Here is a 25,689-nt window from a genome sequence, read left to right as displayed (position 1 = left end):
TTTAAACAGATTTTAAAAGATATTAACTCAGGAATACCAGAGCAGGGTGTTTGTTAGCCTTGGGGAGGACTAGAAATGCCCAGCCATTGAGCTAGTCAAGGCATATCAAAATTAGCTTGTGTGTGTCTTTCATTCTCGAATCCAGAGGGCTCTGGTGGGTGGATGGAAGAGGGACCCACTGGGAGCCAAAAAGTGCTTTTTAAATAAAGGTTTTATTTATTTTATGTGTGTGAATATACCATCACTATCCTCAGACACACCAGAAGAGGGCATCAGATCCCATTGCTGTGGTTGTGAGACACCATGTGGTTGCTGGGATTTGAACTCAGCACCTCTAGAAGAGCAGTCAGTGCTCTTACCCACTGCGCTATCTCTCCAGCCCCAAAAAGTGCTTTTTAACTAATTCACTGCTACATTTCTTTACAGCTCTTTCTTTTACTTATATTATTGAAATATGGTTCACATGCCAGAAGTTCTTTTTTCTTTTCTTGTTTTGTTTTTTTGATATCTTGCCTAAGGTGAAGTATAGTGTGTATAGCTCATTGTATTCAGAGGCATCACCACAGTCAGAACAGTTTCATCATACCCCAAAGATACTCTGTATTAGCTGGGACTCCACTATCCTCTTCCTCCTGCCCTGGCAACCACTAATCTCCCTTTCGACTCTACAGTTGCTGTTCTGGAGGATTAAAAAAGAAAGGGACAATTAGACAACACTGTAGCATGACCCCAGCCAGTTCTGAGGCTGAAGTGGGTTAATTTTTTCCCAGTCTACTTTTTTACCATTTTAATTACATGCAAGTAATAAGGTCGGTTCTAGGTTAAGGAGCAAGCAAGACAATAAACACAGATAGTCAAGGAACAAGCAAGGCCATAAACAAAGTCCTGTGATCACTGTTTCTAGGGCCCTGTCCTAGCCCAAAGTCAGATTCTTGCCTGAAGCCTACTTCTTTGTTCTAGCCTAAAATCAGATTCCTGCCTGAGCTTATTTCCTGTCCTGGCCCAATGTCAAATTCCTGCCAAGTTTCTCTCAAAGTGTCCCAAAACTCTCCACAGCTGACTGTAATGAAGACTGCTGCCTATAAACATTCTGCAAGTTTCTGTGAAGACACACGTCTTCCTCTCTCTTGGGTGTATACCTAGGAGTGAAATTGCTGGGTCACATGGTAACCGATGTAACTGCGGGAACTGGGTGACTGTTTTCCAAAGAGGCTGTACCATTTCCTACCCCTTTCAGCTGTGTTTAAATATTCAGATTTCTCTTTGTTTTCCAATATGTTGATCATGTCGTTCTCATTGCCCCATTCCAGTGACAGTGGACTTCATCTTTGTGACCTGGATTTGTATTCTCCTGATGGCCAATGCCATTGACCTTCTTTCACACCTTTGTCATTTGCTTCTTTAAAGGACTGTCAGCCTCTCCTATTCCCATTTTAAAATTGGGTTGTCTCTTTTATTATTAAGATGAAAGCTCTTTATTATTTTCCATAGTTGTAAAAATGAATATCCTTCTGAGGGTGAGATTGGGTATTTTCATGTGTTTGTGATTCCTTTTCTATCAACTGTTAGTAGCTGTTTTACTATTTTTTTTTTTTTGGTGTTTTTATTTGGTTATCATCCCTTTCATTTACTTATTAATTCATTAACACTTGTATGTATGTGTGAATGCTTACATATGTGTGAGCACACCATTGGGTATCTGCAAGTTTTTAGTTTTGAATTTTTTTGAGACAAGTTCCTTTATTGTCCAGGCTAGTCTCTACTTGTGCTGAAGCTGAGGATAGCCTTGAGTCCCTGATCTTCCTGTCTTTGCTCTCTAAGTACTAGGTAAAGGTGTGTGTGTGTGTGACTGTCCAAACTTAAAACTTGGCCCCACCCCACCACCCCAAGACAGCGTCTTACTGGGTTGCTCAGATAGCCTTGCTAGCTCTGTAACCCAAGCAGGCCTTGTGTTATCAGTCCCCCTGCCTCCTGAAAGCTGCGGTTAGATGCCTATACCACCAGTGGCATTTCTGCAAAGGTAAGGATTGAGTGATAAGTGTCTATCATGCCTAGCCTTCACAGTCTCACCCTTTCCCCTCTGCCCTGGTAGAACCATGGCCTTGCATACACTAGGCAGGAGCTCTGCCACCAACAGTTAAGAAAGGTATATAGGAGGAGCTGAAGAAATAGTTCAGAGGTTATGATCACTGGCTACTTTTGGTGACAGTCCAAGTTTGGTTTCTGGCACCTACATGGCAACTCAACAACTATCCTTAACTGATACCAGAGGTTCCAGTGCCTCTTCTGGCCTTAATGAAATCTGCATGCAGGCAGAATACCCCATAAACCTTTTAAACAATAAGACAAAAAGCAGAGACGTGTATGTCGGAAGCTAGGGAAATGGCTATTGGGTAAAAGCACCTGAGTCTGAGTCCCGGGAATCCACATAGCAGGAGCATCTGTAATCTCAGGTATGGGTCAGGTGAACCGTGTCTGAGGGCCAGGTAGAGAGGCGCTCCTGATGTTTAGGGCCACGTACTCACTGACTTGGACATGATCTCACTGGGCTTACTTATTTAGGTGAACCACTTGATGCAGTTGAGCGTTTTACATCTCGAGAGCTCGGGATTGTAGTCTCTTGAGAAGCGCTGTGTATGGAAAGCGTTGGCTAATGCCGAGGACCCACATAGTGGAAGAAGAGAACTGACTACCACAGTTGTCATCTGACTGCCTCAGTTCACCATAGCACCCGTGTGCCCACTCTCCCTCCCCACAATTAACTAATTATTAAATGTTTTTAGTATGCTACATGAGGGCTGGAGGCTGGGTAGTAGTTAAGCACAGCCTACCCCTCTGTTGTACAAAGCAAAAAGCTCCCTTGAGAGCACCTTTCATTGCTTGCCCGAGTCAGTCCTGAGACCTCGTTCTTGTCTCTTACAGTGCAGTTAGCCTTAAGTGCAGTTGTTCAGGAAGCTGAGCCCGTGAGTCTCCAGAAGTGTCAGTCTGCTGCAGGAATGCTGACGGAGTTCATTTTGTCGGCCACAGTCATGTGCCAAAGCCCCTCCCCATCAGTGCTGGATATCAAATTATGATATCCACATGAGATATGCTCATAGTAGGGTAATCCCCAATATGCATTTGCTGTCTAAAGATTTGTTGCTGGTTCGAGATGTGTGGAGGATTTCGTAGATTCTTCAGTTGATCTCTAGTCTTATAGGCTGCTGGTTGACTTTAAAACAATGAAAAGAAACAAAAACTTTTAAAACTGCTGTGGGATCTTTTTTCTCCTTCTTGGTTCAGGTGTCTCGGATGTGCTGTCCGGTACTGGTGTGTAGCTGTAAAGGGCCAGGAGAGCATTTTTGTTCTGTTCCAAAATTGTTCCAGCTTTGATTTAAGCAATAAAATAAAGCAAAATACCTATTTATTATGAATGTCTTTAGATACATGGACTTAGATATTTTATTAGCACAAGATTACTTTAAATACTTTAGTATATTTAAGTAGAAAGTAGACTGGAGGTGAAGAGTTGTAATCCTAATACTTGGGAGGCTGAAGGATCATGAGTTGGAGGCTAGCCTGAGCTATTCATCTAAACTGTGTCTCAAAGATAACAAAAATACTGAAATAGAAAGCAACTTTATTTGACAATTAAAAAGCCTTGTTATAAAAATTCTTAAGAGATGCTCCTCGGGAGTCGGAGAGGTGCCTCAAAGGTAGAGTGTTCACACTCTCTGAGGACTCAGAGTCTGTGCCCTGTACCCAAATGGGTGAGTCACAGCCTCTGGAACTCCAGCTCCAGAGGACCCAGTGCCCTCTTCTGGCCAGAGTGCAGCTTCTGTTGACCCTTACTGAACATGAGGGTTTGTGACAGCTCCTAGACTAGACCACATGTGTCCACAGTAAAAATTGGATGTGGGCTATGCTTTGAATTAAGTTTTTAATTTATTGTTCTATTTTTGGTTTCAGCTTCTTGTAGAAATTCTTATGAGGCCTACCATCTCTATCCGGGGACAGAAACTGAAAAGTAAGTGTGCTTGTTGGGTGCTGGTTTCATCCCAGTGTGCTGGGGTGGTGGCCATTGGCAGGAGTGGCTCCTTTTTGAGATTTAAGAACATGTCTTCCAGTCAGCCGTAAGTTGCTCTGTCCATCTCAAGCTGAACAATGTACTATTAATTCTGTATTTGTTAGAAAGGAAAATTTACTATCTTTAAGAAAAACCTGAAGATCACTGGTTTACAGGAGTTGCATCTCTTTATTTATTTATTTATTTTATTTATTTATTTATTTATTTATTTATTTATTTGGTTCTTTTTTTTCTTTTTCAGAGCTGGGGACCGAACCCAGCTGGGGGCCTTGTGCTTCCTAGGCAAGCGCTCTACCACTGAGCTAAATCCCCAACCCCACGTTTCTTTATTTTCTAACAATCACTTGACCCAGCTTTCGTTTTCTTGGGAGGTTTTTATGTTACTTGTGTAGTTATCTACACAAGAAACAAAAGATACCTAGGAAGATCGTTTTGTTTGAACAGCCCATCCACCGTCAGACTCCTTTTATAAAGGAGAGTGATGCTCATGTAAAAAGTTCAGTCACATTGGATGTGGTGGTGCCACGTAAGACCCCGTCTCTAAGGAAATAACCAAATCAATGAAGAAAAAGCTCGTTCATTGCCAGAGTCCTGTACGGCAAGAAGTCAGTGCTTGCGTACTACATGACTTTTTAGGTGGGCATGTTGGGTCTATTATTTTTATACAGTCGTTTTAGGTTTCAATATTTAATTTTTAAAAGCTCTACCATAAAGGTATATACTCTGCCCCTAAAAGCTAGTGATCACTTTGGTTAACGTGTGTGTGTGTGTGTGTGTGTGTGTGTGTGTGTGTGTGTGTGTGTAATATACACATTTTCAGTTTGCACCGACAGCAGGATATATTACTATATATGGCTCCATTGTACAGTAGTAGTTAAAAGAATTTATTTATTTATTTATTTGGTGGGGCTGGGGTGAGACAGACTGACTTTGAACTTTGTGACTTCCTTAGTCACATAACATAAATTCCAGAAAAAGACCATAAATTCCTGATCCTCCTGCCTCCACCTTCCAAGTACTGGGCTTGCAGACATGCGTCACCATGCTCTGCTCTCATACTCATTCAGGTGTCTTACTTCTGTACTCTGAGAGCAAGTAGCAACCTTCCTAATGTTGCAACCCCTTAATACAATTCCTCTTGTGTGGTGGTGCCAGCCATACAGTTATTTTTGTTGCTACTTCATAATAGTAATTTTGCTACTAAAACAAGTTGAGAGGTGTCATGAGGGAAACCACATTGTCAACAGTATGAGAAGCCCATCTGTCCTAGCAGGCTAGTCTGACAGGCCGCTCTTGGGATCTTGAGGGAGGTGCAGGTGTTAGAGTGGAGGGTCATGAGGAGGAAGGAGGGTGGACACTAATAAGTAAGTACACCACCACACAGAACACTCCTCCATGGCTCATACTCAGGTTCATCCCTGGGGTTGTGGGGACATAAAAGTAAGTTATTTTTTGTACTACAGTCTTGTTCTGATCATAAGTAATGAGATCTTTCTTCATTGGAATTGACAGTACATCAGACATTAGAAGCTACTTCCCTAATATAAATAATTGTAACAAACCTAAGCCCCCAGTTGGCGAGTTGGAGGCAGAAGTGATGCCTTATTTTCTGCTGGCAGAGTTTGCAGTGGGAATGTACATGAGGAATGCCCAGGGTTCTTACTCTGGATTTAGAAGTTCTGCTTCTGGGGTTGGGGATTTAGCTCAGTGGTAGAGTGCTTGCCTAGGAAGCGCAAGGCCCTGGGTTCGGTCCCCAGCTCCGAAAAAAAGAACCAAAAAAAAAAAAAAAAAGTTCTGCTTCTGAAAATAGACCTTGAGTCTTTTCCTGTTGGCACTGCAGCGTAGCGAGGGGCTCATGTGTTTGCTTAAAGCTGCGAGGACTAAGTACCTGTGCGGTGCCTGCCACCCCCACCCTAGTGCTGGGACTGAAGGAAGAAGCACCCGCCCAGCTAGAACAGCTTATGTCCCTGTTCGGAAGCGTGCTGATGTTACACTGTCTTTTCTATGAGAAATAATGTTCCTCCTTCCTTTGCAGTAAGTGATGAGATGTCGAAGGACTGCTTGAGCATCCTGTACAATACCTGTGTCTGTGTGAGTACTCCTCCCCTCGCGGTCCCAGTTATCATCTCCTACTTTATCTTCAGCGGTGAGAGGGCAGTGTGAGTGGGGTGGCAGACATGAGGCCTGTCTTCAGATATTTTAGGGAATTGATTTGCCTTATTTTCTGTGTGCCTGAGAATCAGGACCAGCAAGTGGAAATAATGGAGAGGCATAATTTTGTAGCACTCAGTAAGACCCAAATCTACTTCAGTAGGCCCCAAACACAGCACCCCCATACACAGGTGCCCAAGCAGAGGCTCACCATTGTTTGTTGAAAGGTGACAAGTGTTGGCAGAGTACCCATGTTCTTTAAGATAACCTTCTTTCATTTTCCTTAATGGAAAACAAAAGCCACAAGTCCTGTCCCAAGAAGAATGGTGAATAGAGGAAGTAATTGGGTAGAAAGAAAACACTGAGCGCTGTTGGAAGTTGATTTTGTGCCCTGGTGTCTGGTTTAGTACAGCTCTGAGAGCCTGGTCCACACAGTGTGTAATCAAACAGGGTTTTGGGGAGAACTGAATGAGATCACAGTGAATGCACTTGTAAGCAGTGAGTGTGTAAATGTTGGGCTTTAAAAGCAACATGTATGGTAAACTCACTGGTCACAGAACACGCTAAGTGCCGCTGTTCCTCTGTCACGGAAGCAAAAGAAATCTTTAACTGTGTTTCTTGTCTCATTCTGAAGAAGACTTCAGGTGAGTGCTGCTCACACACATGGGAAGTGGATGAGAAAGGTCAGGATGAAGAAGGGTGGGTCCATGGCCTACAGAAACTGACAGACACTCAGATGCTGAATGCTTCTTGGTGGCCAGCGCAGATAGTGAGCTGTTGGAGCGCCTGTGTCTGTGGATTACAACTCAGGCTTTGTCAGTCATTGTGCATTTCCTTACAGCCACTTTTTTGAAATAGGAAAAATAATTATTTTGATAATATATCTAGTAAGAATATTATCACTCCACTCAATACAGTTTTTAAGATACTTTACTTTTTGTGCACGTTCTCAGAATCTAGTGTGAGACTCACACGGAGAGTGTGTCTCAGTTTGCCATGCTGGTACAGCCTAGTAGCCCACCAAAGCATGGGTGGGTATTAGGGCAAAGGTTCAACTATTTTTGCAGCTAAAGTTCAATAATATTTAAGAAAACAAAAGAACATAGAAGAGAGTGACTCCATAGTTGTCAAGTTCCCTGGAACGGTGTATTTAAATTGTGACCTAATATTAATCAGAAACATTCTAGTAAAACAGTTCAGTTTTTAAAATGGAGGGCTACAGAGATGGCCCCTGTGGTGACTCGCCATGCAAGTGTAGGGACCCCACTTTGATTCCAAGTAACAAAGCAGATGTGCTGCTTGCCTAGTCGCAGTGCAAGGGGCAGAGGCAGGCGGGTACCAGGCCTGCTGGCTGGCCAGCCTAGATACCTGTTGAGTTCTAACCCAATGAGATACTCAACACATTTTTATCATTCCCTTCATTTTGAAAATTAAATTTGATTGACATATTTATCTCATTGATTATAAAGTTCTCTTTGTTTGGAATACCCGCTCACCAGTTAAAAAGCCAAAGTCTTGAACCCTATTTAGAGGTTATTTGCCAGCTAGTTGTTTTATTTCCTTTGTCATCTTTGTATTTTATTCTAGTCTTTAAATACCGCACATGTTGTAGGCCTACTGTAGATAGCAGAGGTGCGACATTAAATAATAGAATGCCTCTCTCACACGACAGTGCTGGAAGGTCGAGTTTGGTGAGGGACGGATGTAGACAGGAGTAGAGCAGGGCTTTGAGGCTTCGGAGGAGGAAAAGCACATATGTGTAGAGTGAGCTAGGATGCTTTCACTGAGGAGGAGAATCATCTAGAAGAATGAGGTGGTAGGCTTGCCTCTTCCCATCTTCTCTGTGTGTGTGTGTGTGTGTGTGTGTGTGTGTAAGTTGGAGATGAACTTGCTGAGGGGGACATTTCTCCTTTTACACCACATGGGTCCAAAGATCAAATTGGGGTTGTTGAGTCTGGTGGCAAGTGCCTTTACCTATCATGTTGCTGTCCCCAAAGCATATTCTTGACTAAAGAAAATGGTAACTGTAGATAAGATACAGAGTGTAAATCACATGCGATCCCATTAACCAGATTAAACAACTGCCAGCAATCTGCTACAAATAGTTTAAGACTTTTGTAAGCTGTTTTGTGTAAAAGCATTTCATAACAAGCCTTTTTATTCTACAAGAGGCAAAAAACAATAGCTATATTATTTTTCTGATGGCATAGCCCATAACATAGGCCAAGCATTCTTGATTTATGTGTCTACTTCAGACACTCATCTTGTTCCCGTGTTCTAAATGGTACTGGCAGATAGGAACTTTGTGGGCAATGTACTCTCCAAATGGTAGGAGTAGTGTTAACATCGAGTCATCCAGCCTGACCTGACCTGAGGTAAGTCTCTGAAAGATTCTCCCTGCCAGATACTGTTTACCCATTTGAAGGACTGTTGAGTGAGAGTCAGAAGAGTGAGTTAATTGATAGCAAAGGAAACTTAAAGCCTATTGGTTACTCCAAGATCACTTTGGCTCAAGGTTAGTGTCTAAATGAGAGAGGCTTCCTGTAAATGCAGGGTTTCCTGCACTCTCTCACAGGAATCCTCCCAGACTTAGGAGATAGCCATGTACAGGTGAAGACATGGAGATTCAGGGGTGAGAAGTAACTGTCAGGTCACCTAGATGGAATCAGACCTCCGTTCTGACCCCCAGTGGTCAAGCATTAGATAGCAAGCGTGTTCAGGCTGAAGCCAGACTGCAGAAGCCTTGAGCAGCCCCCTTGTGAAGCATCACCTCACACTCCTGCTGGCGCTCACATTAGTCAGCGGGCTTTTGTCTGGATGATGCTGTGTTGATTCTCTAAAGGGAGCTATTGGGCTTAGGTTTTACAAGCCATCTGAAGCCGTTCATCGCCTCCTGCTCTTTTCCTCACTCCTAGCTCCAAAGTGGGCCCCCTGCTGTGTGGTCTGAAGGCCGGGATCCTTACTCTTGTTCCCCACCACGTACACGTGACTTCTAGATTTGTAGGCTCGTGCTAGTTTTCCAGGACGGACTTACTTTCTGCATCTGGAACAATGCTTTGTGTTGTGGTCACAAGCTATTCTACCTTTTCTCTTCTCCCTGTGACAGACGGAAGGAGTAACAAAGCGTTTGGCAGAAAAGAATGATTTTGTGATTTTTCTGTTCACACTGATGACAAGTAAGAAGACGTTCTTACAAACAGCAACTCTCATTGAAGACATTTTGGGTGTTAAGAAGGTGAGCTGTGTTGTGTTACTGTGGAGGGGTCTTGGGTACTGGATTCATGAGCCTGGCTAATGATTAGACAGTCTCCTTTCAAGGAGGTTCTTCCATGCCCCGGAGTTAGTCTTTGTCCTTAAAAGGCAGGAGCTTGACATAGAAAGTCAGGTTGTGCTCCTTACGCCAGTGGATTCTCACGGCTGAGAAACATTAAATGCCCAGATAAACTGAGTCCAAGAGTATGAAATATGAACTTCACATTCATGTGCTGACTTTAGTGTCATTTTTCGTGTTCCTTGCTACTCTAGTGAAACAAGTTGTTTCTAATGTGCATTTGCTGCTGTATGAGCTGCGACTGCTCACAAACCAACTCTCTGTGGGCTTTGTTTACTCTGTCAGTGATAGTTGGCCTTCGCTTCTTTAATCTACCTGTATCTTTTCTGACCAGCCTTCAGCTCAAGTTGGTTAATTGCCTTAAACATAAGAAGGTATCAGTGTAAAATATCTGAAATCCTGCCATTCCTTTCTGTTTTGCTTTGTTGTTATTTTACAAGACAGCGCTTCTCTGTGTGGCTCTGGCTGTCTTGGAACTCATTCTGTATACCAAGCTGTCCTCAAACTCAAGAGATCCCCCTGCCTCTGCCTCTTGAGTGCTGGGATTAAAGGTGAAGGCCACATGACACTTACTGGGCAGCTCATCACATGTTTAAGGTTATCAGGGCCAGAGTGAGATTTTGTCTCAAAAAATAGCAACACAAAGATGAAAACATTAAAGTTTTCTCTTCAGAAACTCAGACTTCCAAAAATGCACCTGTGTACACTAGGCTAAAGTTAGAATAAGAGCTGGGTAGGGCCTGGAGTTCATTTTTTCGGTCCTGCCGTGCCTCCCTTGATTGCTATTTGGCAGGTTTCCTGTCGTTGCTGTCTAGTCTCCTGGAGGTTGCAGACAGGAGAGCACACACGCACTGTTGCCCAGCGTTCACTCAGGCCTTGCCTGCTGTTAGGCAGGCAGAAGTATCACAGTGTCCCATTGTCTCTGAGAACATGTTCCCAATGTGTCCAGTCCCCAGACAGGCCCTTTGTGCTCTTTGATAAAATGTCTTTGTTATTTCTCAAGAATCATGTGTTTAGCCCAGTGTGTGAGAGCGGCTATCCGTGCAGGACCCCGTGCTCCCTGGTCGTCTGAGTAGGAGACAGTAATTGCTCCTTCCCAGCTTTGCCCACTTGGTCCCTCATGCCTTCTCAGTCCTGTCTGTGTTACCCAGATAGTGATAGGTTCCACCATACTTTGTAGGTGCCTTCATGTAACATGTATAACATGTGGAAAGAGTACTTGCAATTCATGCAGCAAACAGAGGATTAATATTCAGAATTCATCAAAAATTCCTACAAATCAATATGAAAAAGATATGGACTTGGGGTTGGGGATTTAGCTCAGTGGTAGAGTGCTTGGGCCTTGGGTTCGGTCCCCAGCTCCAAAAAAAAGAAAAGAAAAAAAATATGGACTCATTAACAAATGAACAGTGATACGTGAACAGGCATTTCACAAAGGAGAAATAGATGAGCCATTGATAGATACTTGGCTTCATTAAAAGTCAGGAGTTGCAGATCTCACACTGTGTGTGGTGAGCAGATCCTCGTGGATGTGGAGTGGAAATACTTGAATGGGTACATGCTGTGTGCCAGCCCTAGAAAAGCCCTGCCCCAAGGGCTGAGACCTCAGTGCTCTACCGAGAATGGGCTCTTTGTGACCTGTGCCTCAGCATGCTTGTAAGTAAATGATCTCAGAAACAAAAACTTGCAGCCAGAGGGGGCCTGTCAGGTATAGGCATCTGCCACCAGGCTGAGAACCTGAGTTCAGTCTCTGGGAAACATAGGAAAAGGAGAAAACCAACAACTGTGAGTCCACCAGTGTATATACAGACATAACATATACACATACAGATGCTCACCTCACACATATACATACACATACACATGCACACATTCATATACACACATGTGCAGCCAACTACAAATAGACACATATACATATAATTCTATAAAATATAATTAGGGAAAGGTTTTTTGCTTTGTTTGTTTGTTTGTTTGTTTGCTTGTTTGCTTGTTTGCTTGTTTTTAGAGACTAAGTTTCTCCATGTAGCCCTGGCTGTCATGGAACTCACTGGAGACCAGGCTAGCCTCAAATTCAGAGATCTGCCTGCCTGCCTCTGCCTTCTGAGAGCTCAGATTAAAGGCATGCACCACTATACCTGGCTAGAAAAGTATTCTAAAGGCTGTGAAAACACTAGGGTGCAGGGAAAGGCTTGGGGGTAAAGCACTTGCTGTGTAAATGTGAGGACTGGAGTTTGGATCCAGAACACTCCCATAAAAACCAAATGGTCTGGGTGGTCCATGTTTGCTCCTGCTTCTTAGAAGGCATGGACAGGGCGTCGGGGTGAGCCCCATGCTTTAGTAAACAAGGTGGACCAAGACCAGGAGAGAACGGACATCAGCCTCTACCCACCACATGGACCTTCTCAAACATGTGAACACGTATGCATACATGCAAGCACAGGAGAAATGAGAGCACTAGAGTAAACCCAGAAGGTCTGTCTGTCAGCTAGAGAGCAGATGCAAGCGTGTGGTGCAAAGACACTGTGTGAAGACACCACCCCTCCCCATACATATGCATTGTGTTGTGATGGAGAACTTACGTTCTACTGGTCAGTCAGGTTCTCTAGCAGCTCCTGCCCTAGAAAAGCTTCTCTGTGGGCATCAAGAAACAACACTTAGGATGTCACTATTTCAGAGTAGAAAGCTTAAAAGCAAGCCTGTATGACCCATGTCTCTTCATAGGCTGGAATATAATAAAGCATTGGCATGACTGGTCTTGTGGGAAAAGTGCAGGTGAGCAGAAGTGACTGTGATAAAGCCAGCTGCACAACACTGAGGCTGCATGTCATTTCCTGTAATTAAAAAATAAAACATAAGGGGTTGGGGATTTAGCTCAGTGGTAGAGCGCTTGCCTAGGAAGCGCAAGGCCCTGGGTTCGGTCCCCAGCTCCGAAAAAAAGAACCCAAAAAAAATAAAATAAAATAAAAACAAACATAAAACCAGTTAATTATAAAGTAATAGTTTAGGGCTGGAGAGATGGCTCAGTGGTTAAGAGCACTGATTGCTCTTCCCAGAGGTTCTGAGTTCAAATCCCAGCAACCACATGGTGGCTTACAACTACCTGTAATATACATTAGATAAATAAAAAAAAGTAATAGTTTATAGAAGTGGTCACCTGTGACAGAAGCAGAGAGATATGATAGGGACACTAAACACAGTGATAAATTAGAAAAGTTAGTGAAACTGAGCATAGTGTAACCCATATTCTGCCACTGGGGAGCCTGAGCCAGGGGGATTACTGGAAATCTAAAGCCAACATAGGCGATGTTGTGAGTTTCAAACCAGCCTAAGTTACAGTGGGATACCCCATCTCATAAGCAACAATAAAAGTGGGTGTGCGGTGGTGGGACCCGGTTTTGGACCCACACCCTGGGTTAGACAGGGCGAGAAGGACGGAGGAGCCAAGAGTCATGCCCTGAGCTCGATGGGCTGGGCTTGGAGGGGCAACAGAGTGGCTGCTCTCAGTGCGTACTGCCTGGGGAGAGGCCAGTTGGTCTGCTCCCAAACGCTCCTCCTCCACCACTGTCCAGGAGTCCTTTGCTTGTTAGCGCGGTCACCAAGCTCCTTGCTGCCCGGTGCTGTGCTCTAAGGAAAGGTAAGGCCTGTCCCTCCCCACATAGTGTCAGATTACTTGGGAGTAGACTCGACAAATAATGACAAGTTTCTGTGCAGTGATAAAAAAATACTCAGGCCAGTGGAAGGTCAGTGAATTGGAGCGGAGGAGGAAGCAGGTGCTCTCCGTAGACTATGTGATGATTTAAACAAGGAGAGCTCATGGAACATCTGTACAGATGTGAAGGAAGCAAAACCGCGAGGTTATAAACAAGCATTTTTATGTGTGTACCCTACTTGTATGGGTATTTTGCCTGCATGTGTCTCTGTGCACCACCTGCATGCAGTGCTGCAGAGTCCAGAAGAAGGGATTAGCGCTCCCAGAGCTGGAGTTACAGGGAGTCATGAGCTGCCGTGTGCCTGCTGCTAACTGACTGGGTCCTATGGGAGAGTAGCCAGTGCTCCTAACCAGTGAGCCATCTCTCCAGGCCAGAAACAAACATTTAAAAAAAAGGAAAAAGAATAGAAAAAAGCTTTTTTTTTTTTTTTAAATAAAGAAAGCATTTAGTCAGGTTATGTTAGTAAAAAACACCTGACATGGACTTCTCAGGAAGTAAATGAAGTTGATTTGGCTTATAGTTCTGGAGCCTCAAAGTTCACACAGCACAGTCTGAGTGGCTGTGCCACCTCATGGCAAATAACAGCACTGAGTGTGAGAGAACTGTGAGGAACGGCTAGATGGCTCCTTATACCTTTCTCCCTCGAGTTACTAAGGAATCCCAGGAGAACCACCTTCCAGCTGGGTACCCCTAATTTCCTAAGTATCTCTTCAGGGTCCTACCACCTTTCAATAGCACTCCTAAGATCCTAGTTCTCCATATATGAAGCTGTCATGAGACTGAAGTCATACAGCTAGGAATAGAAGGGAAATTCCTTTGCATGCTGTAGAACATCTGCTAAAAGTTAGAGTAAACATTAATTTAAAAACTTTGGACACAGTGTCGATAAAGTTAGAAGTTCTATACTGTGCACTGTACAAAAGGAGCACCTCTCGGTGCTCACTGCAGTTGTAGTGAGAGGTTACCACAGCTCACCCAAGTGCACAGAGGAGCAAAACACTGCATGTGGTAAAGCGATGGAAAGAACAGAACCAGAGCTGCTTGTCAGGTTCTGTGTTGATGTCAGTGTGGAGCCCCAGGAAAGTCTAGTATATTCACGTCACACACCCAACCATGCTGTGGAGGGAGGGTATTTATGAGGCCTGAAAAATCCCTGGGAAGAGTAGGCAGACACAAGTTCAAAATTATGGCTACTTCTGGGAGGAGATAGGAGATGCAACTGTGGGACTTTGCAGAGGCCTTTGACTGAAAAGTTTTATTTCTTTTTTAAAAATTAATCTAAGAATAGGGTCTGTAGCTCAGCTAGTAGAGTGCTTGCCTGGCGTGTGCAAAGCTCTGGGCTTGATTCCCAGCACCACACAAACTTTGGGGATAGTGGTGCACATCTGTAGTCGTCCCAGCACTCACAGGGTGGAAGCAGGAGAATCAGAGGCTCGAATTAATCCTCAGCCATAGTTTGAAGCTAGTCTGAGCCACATGGACCCTATCTCAAAAAATAAATAAATCTATAGGTAGAATAGTGATTTGTGATTTATAAAATTTGAATGGTAATTTTTTTAAGGGGGGCAAAATGTGCTGTCAGAACAAAGGTGAGACAGTGAGGGCAGTTATGCTTGCAGGGTAAACGTAACCTCCACACCGAGATAGGTGAGTTCCACTCTATTACTAGCCAGGAAGGAGGAGAGACTCCAGAACTTGACTGAGCTTGTAGAGCTAGTTACACCTTAGTGGTCTCACTGCTGAGCCCTCATGGGAGGATGCAGGGGGACACATGTGATTTCTTGAGGAATTAATAAGCATACGGATTGTTTATTTGTGTCTCCCATAGGAAATGATTCGGCTAGATGAAGTTCCCAATCTGAGTTCCTTAGTATCCAATTTTGATCAGCAGCAGCTTGCTAACTTCTGCAGGATCCTGGCTGTCACCATTTCAGAGATGGACACAGGGAATGACGACAAACACACGCTTCTTGCCAAAAACGCTCAGCAGAAGAAGAGCTTGAGTTTGGGGCCTTCTGCAGCTGAAATCAACCAAGGTAGTGATCTCCAGCATTTCTAGAGTTAGCTGAGGCTCTTATTAAATCGCCTGAGTCTTTCTGTTATTATTATTTACTGATTCACATCATATCCTGCTCACCACCTCCCTCCTAGTCACCTCCTCCCACAATACACCTCACTCCCACCCCACCCCTACCCCACCCCCGGGGCACAGTCCCTAAGTCAATGAGAGTAGACACATACAAAGCAGCCCAACTAACTAATCAATGTATTAGGGCTTCTGGGGTCCACTTGGAGGATGTAAATGTTTTATGTTTATATATTAAATTCTTTTTATGTTTCCAGACAAAGTTCATTAGCTCTAGTCAGATTTTTTAATGAGTCTAGAAGTTCAAAAACCCAATGTATAATCAGAATTACAAATGCATGTGCTTTAGCCTTCTAAGTTTCTTGTAGACCTGTTGTATACACACCCTGCTTGTCATTGTAGCATTGAGATGACAAAGGACCACGAAGAACTCAGATGCTTGACAGTGAGAGTCTGCTTACACTGTGGATGTCTGCAGAGTGGAAGTGATAGAGAGACTCTGTGACTAGAACTTGTGCTGTAAGATAGGGAAGGTGAACAAGACACACATTCGCTTGCTCACAAGCTCACATAAAGACACTGAGGAGGACAGGGCACTGTCAGGTGGTTACTTACCTGCCTGGAGTGGTTGGCAGTGTGGCCGGGTCTTCTTACTGTGCTTCTTAGGCTGTTTGATGTAGAACACTGTATTTGTTATTTTAAAAAAAAAGTTCCACTATTTAATCTACTCCAGTATCTTTCTTTGTAGTGGTGCAAGGAATTGAACTCAGTGCCTTGGGTATGCCAAGCAAGCATGTGATGGATGAGCAGACCCTTTTAGGAAAAGGTCTCTTGGGGTTGGGGATTTAGCTCAGTGGTAGAGCGCTTGCCTAGGAAGCGCAAGGCCCTGAGTTCAATCCCCAGCTCCGAAAAAAAGAAAAAAGAAAAAAAGAAAAGGTCTCTTTACATTGCTCAGGGTAGCCTTGAACTCACTATGAGTCTAGTCTGGCCTCCAATTCAGCCACCTAAGTAGCTAAGATTTTTTTTTTTTTTTTTGGTTCTTTTTTTCGGAGCTGGGGACCGAACGCTAAGATTCTTTTTTATTTTTATTTTACTCTCTCTGTGTGTGTGTGTGTGTGTGTGTGTGTGTGTGTGTGTGTGTGTGTAGGGGGAGAGAGAGAGAGAGAGAGAGAGAGAGAGAGAGAGAGAGAGAGATTGCCTTACATGTATGTCCATGTGTTGTTTGGGACTGGAGTTTCAGATGGTTATGAACTGCCATGTGGATCTTGGGAATTGAACACACTGGTCCTCTCTGGAAAGCAGCCAGTGCTCTTGACTGCTGAGCCATCTCTCCAGCCCCAGTAGCTGAGGTTTTAGGCCTATGCTGCTATGCCTTACCCTCGATGATGAAGTGTTCTGCTTCAGGCTTGGTGGAAGGGTGTAGATGATTCAGTTCATCACTTATCTATGTGGAAGGGTATAGATGATTCAGTTCATCACTTATCTGTCTTTAAAGTTAGTGGCTGAGGATGAGCAGCTAGATACTAGAAGCCAGGCTGGTGAGACAAAGGCAGCACTGCATTAAAATAATAAAAAGCAGGAGGGTGGGTAAGCTGGAGAGATGGCTCAGTGGTTAAGAGCACTAACTGTTCTTCCAGAGGTCCTGAGTTCAAATCCCAGCAACCACACAGTGGCTCACAACCATCCGTAATGGGATCTGATGCCCTCTTCTGATGTGTCTGAATTTACAGTGTACTCATATACATAAAATAAATAAATATATCTTTTAAAAAAAAAAAAGGTATTCAAAAGCAGTAGGAAGCCATTACCATCCCAAGGTGCATCCTCACAGGCTCTATAAATAGTACTTTGTTTTGTAACCATTTGGTGGAGTGCATGTAAACGTACTTAAGTGAAAAAGCAGGGGTTGGGGATTTAGCTCAGTGGTAGAGCGCTTGCCTAGGAAGCGCAAGGCCCTGGGTTCGGTCCCCAGCTCCGAAAAAAAAGAACCAAAAAAAAAAAAAAAAAAAAGTGAAAAAACATTACCCATCATTCTCTGGGACCGAGATACTCTAGCTAACTGGTTTGTGATTAATTAATAATTCTAAGGCCACTTTCCTTTGATTTGGGGTATTAAAAAAATTATTAAAATAGCTAGGTTCAGTTGCCGACTTGTGTAGTTGGCAAGAAGGCTTAAGGAAAGGTTCTTGCGGGGTTGGGGATTTAGCTCAGTGGTAGAGCGCCTGCCTAGGAAGCGCAAGGCCCTGGGTTCGGTCCCCAGCTCCGGAAAAAAAAGAACAAAAAAAAAAAAAAAAAAAAAGGAAAGGTTCTTGCCTCCAGGACTGGTGATGAGTTCAGTCCCTGGGACCCATGTGGTAGAAGGAGAGAACCGACTATTTCAGGTTGTACTCTGACCTACGTGCCTGCTGTGGCATGCCACTACCACCACCACCCGCAAATAAATGAAATGTAATTTTAAAAAATCTGGATGCCAGTGAGCTGCTTACAGCTTAGTGGTTAAGAGCTCATATACTGCTTTTGTCTCCCAGTAGCCACATCAGACAGCTCACAACCGCCTGGAGCTCCAGCTCCAGAGAATCTAATGCCTCTACAGTCACCTGCACCTGCGTGCGTGCACCATGCTTACATAATTAAAACGATAAAATAAATGGCAAAAATGTGTATATTCTGCAAAAAGAACAAAAATCTTGCTTGGAGAAGATTTTGAAGTATTATTTGATTGATTGATTGATTGATTGATTGATTGATTGATTTGAAGTAATACCTGGGCTAGAGATAGACCTAGGTTGGTCTATCATATCATATCATGCTTGCTTCACATACCTTAGGTTAGTTCCCAGCGCTGCATAAACTGGACTGGTAGCAGCACTTGGGAGAGAGAGATAGGACCTAAGAAAGTCAAGGTCAGCTTCAGTTACAGAGTGAGTTCAGGGTTCCTGGGATACAGGGTACCCTGCCTCAAAAAAAGAAAAGAGAAAAGGCAATGCATATCTGAGTTTTTGTTTTTATTTTTCCAAACAGTATAAAGGGACCAGCAGATAAGCAGTATGCTCCTTCCCTGTGTTAGTCTATTGCAGTCTCCCTCGAGAGATACCATACACATCCTCATCGTGGGGTCAAGGGGCAAGAAGGGAAGATGCAGACTTATAGTTAGTGCAAAGTGTAAAGTAGACACTATGCTGTTCCCCTGCTGGTTTCCAATTAACTTTACTTTCAAAGCATTCCATTCCATACATGTAAAATTGGACAGCACCATTTACAGGTAGATAACATTCCAGTCATTTATTTAACTGATACCATGTTTACACAAATTTGGTTTATTTCAGGTCTTCGTTTCTACAAAAAACACTCTTGAATAATAGAGTATAATGGGCTGGGTATTTGAATTTTATACTTTGATGGGTTAGCCCTGCAAGAAAAATTGCTAGTCTTATCACTTTCTGTCTCTGTGCCTTCCCCCGTGCAGGACTTTATAATTTAATATGTAGTTTATACATTTTTGTATTGCTTGATACTTAGCCAAGCTGATAAGTTAAACAAAACAAAAACACTTTTCCTCACTGTAATTCTTCTACATTAAGATAAAGGTCACTGTTTAGTCTGGGTTCTCGAGAGAGACAGTGTGTAGAAATACATAGATTTTATTGAATCAGCTTATGTTGAAATAGCAGCAGTGCTACCTAGGACCTAGAGGCTGAGGACCTGGTAGGTGTTCAGTTTGAGGGGCTGGGCACCTCACCAGTGCCAATCTGGTACCAAAAACTTGGTGGGTTCTTGGAGAACCTCTGCCCTTGTGTCTATGAAGGAAGTCTGGAGACGCTGACTCAGTTACCTGTGAAGGACTTGTTGAAGGGAAGCAAAGATCTTCATTTTGCTGCACTCTTTCTTTTTTTTTTTTTTTTTTTTTTTCTTTTTTTCGGAGCTGGGGACCGAACCCAGGGCCTTGCGGTTGCTAGGCAAGCGCTCTACCGCTGAGCCAAATCCCCAACCTGCTGCACTCTTTCTTAAGTCCAGGCTGCTTCGAGAAAGTGTGGGCCAGTCTTCCCATCGCAATTAAGACAGTCAGGACAGCTCCTCGGGTGAGGCTCCCTGCTCAGGTAATTCTGTCTTGTGACAAGTTGACTTTAAAGCCAGCCATCACACTCAGATAACATCAAATTAACCCGTTTCAAGTGAGCATCCCAGTGGCATTGAGTATATTTACAAGCTGCACAGCTCACTTTTGATGTGCTCCATGACACCCCCCCTCTCTAGATGAAACACTGTGCACAGGAAGCAGCCATCCCTTGTTTGCCCTTGCTCTAGACTCCTGCCAGCCTCCAGTCTGCTTTCTGAGGTATAAATATCAACAGCTTTACCTACTATATGACTTTTTGTACATGGTTCCTTTTTGCCTGGCATAATGTGTTCTGAGGTAATGGACATTGTAGTGTCATTCTTTCATTCATTTGTATGGCTGGATAATGTTCATGGCGTATATGCCACAGTTATCTGTCCAGTCATCAGTCAGGGACCATCTGCATGCCCCATTTCTGTACTCGTTGGGTGTGTGGCAGTGGTGCTGCCGTGAACGTGTGCATTTGGGCCTTCACAGTCTGCTCTGGGTATGTGCCTAAGAGAGGAATTGCTGGGCCAGACTTATGTAAGTTGTCTTTAAACTTCTGAGGAACCTCAGTCTACAGGTGTGTGTGTGTGTGTGTGTGTGTGTGAGAGAGAGAGAGAGAGAGAGAGAGAGAGAGAGAGAGAGTGTGTGTGTGTGTGTGTGTGTGTGTGTGTGTATGTGTGTGTTGTGGTATTGAAGCTTAAACCCAGCGCTCTACCGCTAAGCTACACCTCCACAACTCAGTCTGATTTTAACTAGTTTCTCATTTTTAAAATTTTTTTAAATGAAATCAAACACTGTTTTATGGAGTATGAAAAAGAAACTAAAATCATTTGCCAAACTGTAATGGGCATTAAAATACCTCTTTATTACTATCATATTATTAGTAGTAATCATACGATAATTTATTTTTAAAGAAGTTTCCTTAAGGGTTAGAGAGATGATAGCACTGACTGCTCTTACAGAGGGCCTGGACTCAATTCCCAGCAACTGTAGTTCCAGAGGATTCAGTGCATCTATGACACCAGGCATGCACTGGGTGTACAGAGAGCCTTTTCTCTCTCTCTCTCTCTCTCTCTCTCTCTCTCTCTCTCTCTCTCTCTCTCTCACACACACACACACACACACACACACACACATTTAAAAATCATTTTTAAAAAGTAGCTTTCTTTAATGTATTCTTTGAAATTTTGCTTTAAGTTCTTGCCAACAGGAAGTGTCCCACTTGGGAACGTAGAAGGAAGACACCTGTACCCTGTTCACTTGCCACCCAGCGTCAGGGAGTCTCTGATGGCCTGTGCTGTCTGTCTGCTCCGTTGACTCTCTACTTCACCTCACAGCTTTGTCTTTTGAGGGAAAAGCTGGGGAATTAGTGATTGCATTGAATCCAAGGACTCCTGTGTGCTTAGTTAGTGCTTGCCCTCAATGGGTTATACCCCTAATACTTTTGGATTTCAGTGTTCTACAGGATGATTTTTTAATTTTGAGATAGTTGTGCTATGGAGCCCAAGCTGGTCTCACACTCCTGTGCTCCTTTGATCTTTTCTGACTTGTCCTCCTGGGTATCTCAGTAACTACAAGCACATGCCAGTGCACCTGGCAGATAATGCACATGGGTGTGTGCGTGCGTACATGTGTGTTCATGTGTGTTCTTAGACAAGTTCTCATGTAGCCCATGCTCTGTATCTTGATCCTCCAGCCATCACCTCCTGAATCACAGGCGTGTGCCATCCTCTCCAGTTTATGCAGTGCTGGGGATCAAACCCAAACTCCGTGCTAGGCAGGCACTTTACTTACTGAGCTACATCTCCAGCCACCAGATAGAAACTTGTACCTAGTACAGTTACACACACAAAAAAATTAACAGTGATCTCTTGCTGTCATTGAATAGCTGGTTGTTAATGTTTAATGGTGTGTTATGTGGCTTAGAAAAACCCAGAGATTCAGAACGATGCTCAGTGACAAGTATCCTTGGCTTGGTCTAGTCTGGTTGGAACTGTTTCCCGTGGCAGCCACTGCTGATGGTTTCTCTGGTCATTCCACAGAGACCTGATGCTTTCTGTGTAAGCAGTGTACACTTTTCTTAGTCTCATTTTAAAGGTTGAAAGAACCAGGTTTTGAACCTGGTGTCCTTACTGTCACAGTTGATCACGTCCCCTTGTATTGATGAGAATTTGTCTTATGTTCTGAGTGAAGTGGGGTCTAGAGGAAATAGGTGTTGAGTAATTACTCCATTTCTTTTTCACCTTAAAGGAAATGCTCACCTTTTTTCTTCCTACTAGTAAACATTTGTTTCAAAAATGTTAGGAACTGAAAATGGTAGGTTTTCCTTTGTTTTGAGGCAAGTTTACTGTCGTGTATCACAGGCTGTCCTCAAATGTGGGACCCTCCTGTACTACCATATTTAGTATTTTCAGTGATCTTATATTAACATATATTAATTATATGAAATAATGAATTTCATTATATTTATTTAAAGTGGGGTTTTGGCTTTAGCTTTTGTATCCCTGGCTGGCTGAGACTTAATACATAGACCAAGCTGTCCCTCCAACTTAAAGAGAGATGCTCCTGCTTCAGCATCCCAAGTGCTGTGATTCAAGGCGTGCACCACCATGCCTGGCTCATCGTGACATTTTCATATGTGTGGAGAATGTGTTTTAAAACATCACAGCCATCCTTCATCGTTCTCTTGTTCTCCCACTCCAGCGGATCCCTTGTGTGTGTGCGCACACACACACACACATGTGCGGGTAACAGAGAGAGACAAACTGCATTTTATTAGGGTGTTTGGTTGTTTTGTTTTTACAGGATCCTAGAAGTGGGTTTACTTGCAAAAGCCTTGGTCTCTTACCAGTAGTCACACCACTAAGAAAATCTTCCCTCTCCCCAGTGACAGTTGCCTATAGATAATCAGGAGTGAGAGCTGTTGAGCCCTTTGCCTTTGCTGTCTGCCTACTGGTCCTGAGGGAGAATGGGCCTCATGGGCTCCCTCCCCACCCATGGCACACAGTTGGCAGACCAGTCGTGTGCAGGTCTCGTTCTAGTACACAGAACTTCTGTGAGATGAAGAATACAGCGGCAGGCAGGGTTAGGCATCAAAGATGGCGGTCTATCTCCTCCTCCCTCCCCTCTCCCTCTTTCCTTCTTTCTGCCCCTCTTGTGTGTCCCTGAGCCTTGAGGGTGTGATATGGATGCTGTGGATGGCATCATACTCAGGCCTCGTTTGCTCTCAGCACTTGCACTAGTTGTGAATCCTTGCCACCGCCTACTGCGAAGGGAGTGTGTCCATGTATTAAAGCAGCAGCAGGAGCTTCCCACTGTCTGTGACTACTCAGGCCCATTAGAAAGCCGTCGATTAGCCAACTGTTCACTTGCACTCATTCACCCGTGGGCACTTGTCGTTAGTTGGTAGTGTAGCATGCAGGACCCACAGCTGAGGAAGGATGTTATGGCAGTCTCCCCCCCCCCCCCCAGCAGCGTGCATAGCACTGACTGGTACTTCTGACACTGCAGGCAGCATGGAGGAGGATGTTATCTCAGTTCCAGCTTTGTTTTCCCAAGACCTGCACCGGAAGTGTGGTGTCTTCAGCAGTAGGGCCTCACATCCAGTTTTCGTTGTTTGTTCAGTTTAAAGAATTTATTTTTTTTAAATGTGTATCGTGTTGTGTATGCCATGTATGTGTGGGTTCTCCCAAAAGCCAGAAGAGGGTACTCGATTCCCTGGAACTGAGTTACAGCCCCTCAATGTAGGGGCTAGGGATTGAACTTGGGTTCTCTGGAAAACAGCAAACATTTTTAATCACCGAGCCACCTCTCTCTCTACCACACCCAGTTTATAAGTAAAAGAGTAGCCCCTCTAAGTACTCAGGGATAGGTTTCTGTTCTTTTTCGTTCAGGTACTGTGGACCGAGCACAGGGCCTGATGCAGCCTAGATGTGTCAGCCCTGCTTCTGGCCTTTAAAGTTTTGAACAAAATAAAAATAAGTTAAGCCAATATTGTTTAACAATTTATATTTTTCTCCTTAAACAACTTTGCTGAGGACCTGTATGGAAATGTGGTCATGACTTTAGTGTCTGTTATGTTTTTATGGATTTAGCATATGTGCTGTTTGCTGCTGATAGGCATTTAATGACCTCCGTATTTGTATCATTAAAAACACCATCGAATATTTTTATATAGATGCGTGTGTGCTCATTTGTATGTGTGCATGTGTGTTAGGGGTTACCAAATGGCATCCTCTGCTGTTGTCCTCAGTGACTCCACCTTGATTTTTGAAGCAAAATCTTTCATCTGGGACCTTGTCTGTTTTTTTTGTAAACATCACATAGCAAGGATCACATGGGAAGAGGAGCCTCAATTGAGAAAATGCCTCTGTCATATTGCCTGTAGACAAGTCTGTGGGGGGCATTTTCTTAATTGCTGGTTGACAGAGAAGGGGCCCAGAATGCTGTGGGTGGTGCCACCTCAGGGCCTGAAGTCCTAGATAGTGTAAGAAAGATGTCTGAGCAAGCTAGTACAAGCACTCCTCCATGGTCTCTGCTTCAGTTCCTGCCTCTGGGTTCCTGTCTTGCTCAAGTTCCTGTCCTGACTTTGTCAGTCATGGACTGTTAACCTGGAAGTATAAGTTGGAATAAACTCCTCCCCGCAAGTTGCTTTTAGTTGTGATTTTTTTAATCATAGAAATAGAAGCCATAACTAAGACAGACCTATGGCTTGCCAGTTAGGCTAATCTGGCACTGAGAGCCAACTTTCTATATGGGTGCTAAGGTTCAAACTCAGATCCTCAGTCTTGTGCGGCAAACACTTTACTAGCTGAGCTGTCTCTCTCCATCGCTTTAATACAGATATTTTTGTTTATATGAATGCATATTAATGAAAAATATCAAAAATGAGTCTTTAACTCATATATACTATATTAAAAGCACAAAGTTATTTTGGGTGTGTGTACATGTGTATACGAAGAGTCAAGTTCCCTGTACATCTGAAAATTGAACTTATTATTTATTATTTGTTTTGGGTTTTTCAAGAGGATTTGACAGCATAACCCTGCCTGTCCTGGAGCTCACTCTATAGATTAGGCTGGCCTTGAACTCATAGAGATCTGTCTGCCTCTTTTTCCAGAGTGCTAGGATTAAAGGCTTGTACTACTATGCTTGAGTACTTCGTCATTTTTTATTATTTTATGTATATGGGTGTTTGCCTGTATGTATGTCTAGGTACCACATGGGTGTCTGGTGCCCAGAGAGGGCAGAAGAGGGTGTCATATAGTTGAGGGCTACCATGTGGTGCTAGAAATTGAACCCAGGTCCTCTTTACACCTCTGAGCCCGCTCTAGCTGCTGTCACAGCAATCTTTCCTAGCCGGGTGAGGTATTGCATACCTGTGTTCCTAGCACTTGGGAGGTAGAAGCCAGAGGATCAGAAATTCAAGGCTAGTCTAGGTCTCAGAGACTCTGCCTCAACAGAAGAAAAGCACAACAAAGGAACAAAGGAACCATCCCTGTGGTGGTTAGGGTTGTAGCACTGTTTTGTACATTCCTTCTCTTTCTCTGTTTGCAGCTGCTCTTCTCAGCATCCCTGGCTTTGTGGAACGGCTTTGCAAACTGGCAACTAGAAAAGTGTCAGAGTCAACGGGCACAGCCAGCTTCCTTCAGGAGCTGGAGGAGTGGTACACGTGGCTGGACAATGCGCTGGTGCTGGACGCCCTGATGCGAGTGGCCAATGAGGATTCTGAGCACAGTCAAGGTACTTCCTTAGGTCCCCTGAGTGTGGGGTTTTCTGGGCCCCTTGGAGATGATGTTGATCTCCTTTCTGTGGAAAATTAAGAGTTACTTACAGTAGAATTTTCCTTAATGTGGTCCTACACAGGATACTATTAAAACTTTAATAAGTTCCCCCATTGCTTCATAAAAAGAAGAAATAAAGAAATCTGAATTTGTATAATAAAGAGATTGAATAAGGATGCAAAAGCCACTCAAAATTACCCTTTACTGCATGGCTTCGCTGGTTATCTCTGCCAGACATTTAAGGAAAGTAACACTGATACTTTGTAAGTCTTCCATAAAGCAAACACTTCTCAACTCTTTCTTTGAGACAAGGTTTACCTTTATACCAAAACCAGAGAAATAAATCATGAGAAAATTACAGACTAATATCTTACAAATATAGATATAAAATCTTTTTAAAAAGACAAAGAAAAAAAAAAAAGACAAAGAATACCTTTGGCAGCCAATTAAGCAG

The 25,689-nt window shown here is 43.6% G+C and overlaps 1 protein-coding gene across 1 annotated transcript in view; it reads left to right on the top strand.

Annotated features, from left to right (window-relative positions):
• Positions 1–25,689, top strand: part of Trpc4ap (transient receptor potential cation channel, subfamily C, member 4 associated protein) — a 70,978-nt gene that overhangs the window by 26,914 nt on the left and 18,375 nt on the right. The window contains exons 4-8 of the mRNA NM_001100748.1: positions 3,949–4,006; positions 6,102–6,157; positions 9,324–9,452; positions 15,090–15,297; positions 25,009–25,194. Coding sequence (NP_001094218.1) covers positions 3,949–4,006; positions 6,102–6,157; positions 9,324–9,452; positions 15,090–15,297; positions 25,009–25,194 — 637 coding nt within the window. The remainder of the gene's footprint in view (positions 1–3,948; positions 4,007–6,101; positions 6,158–9,323; positions 9,453–15,089; positions 15,298–25,008; positions 25,195–25,689) is intronic.

This window comes from Rattus norvegicus, chromosome 3 (assembly GCF_036323735.1).
Source record: "Rattus norvegicus strain BN/NHsdMcwi chromosome 3, GRCr8, whole genome shotgun sequence".
Classification (NCBI taxonomy): Eukaryota; Metazoa; Chordata; class Mammalia; order Rodentia; family Muridae; genus Rattus; species Rattus norvegicus.
Note: the sequence above shows the minus strand (reverse complement) of the source record. Positions and strands in the feature narration are given on the sequence as shown.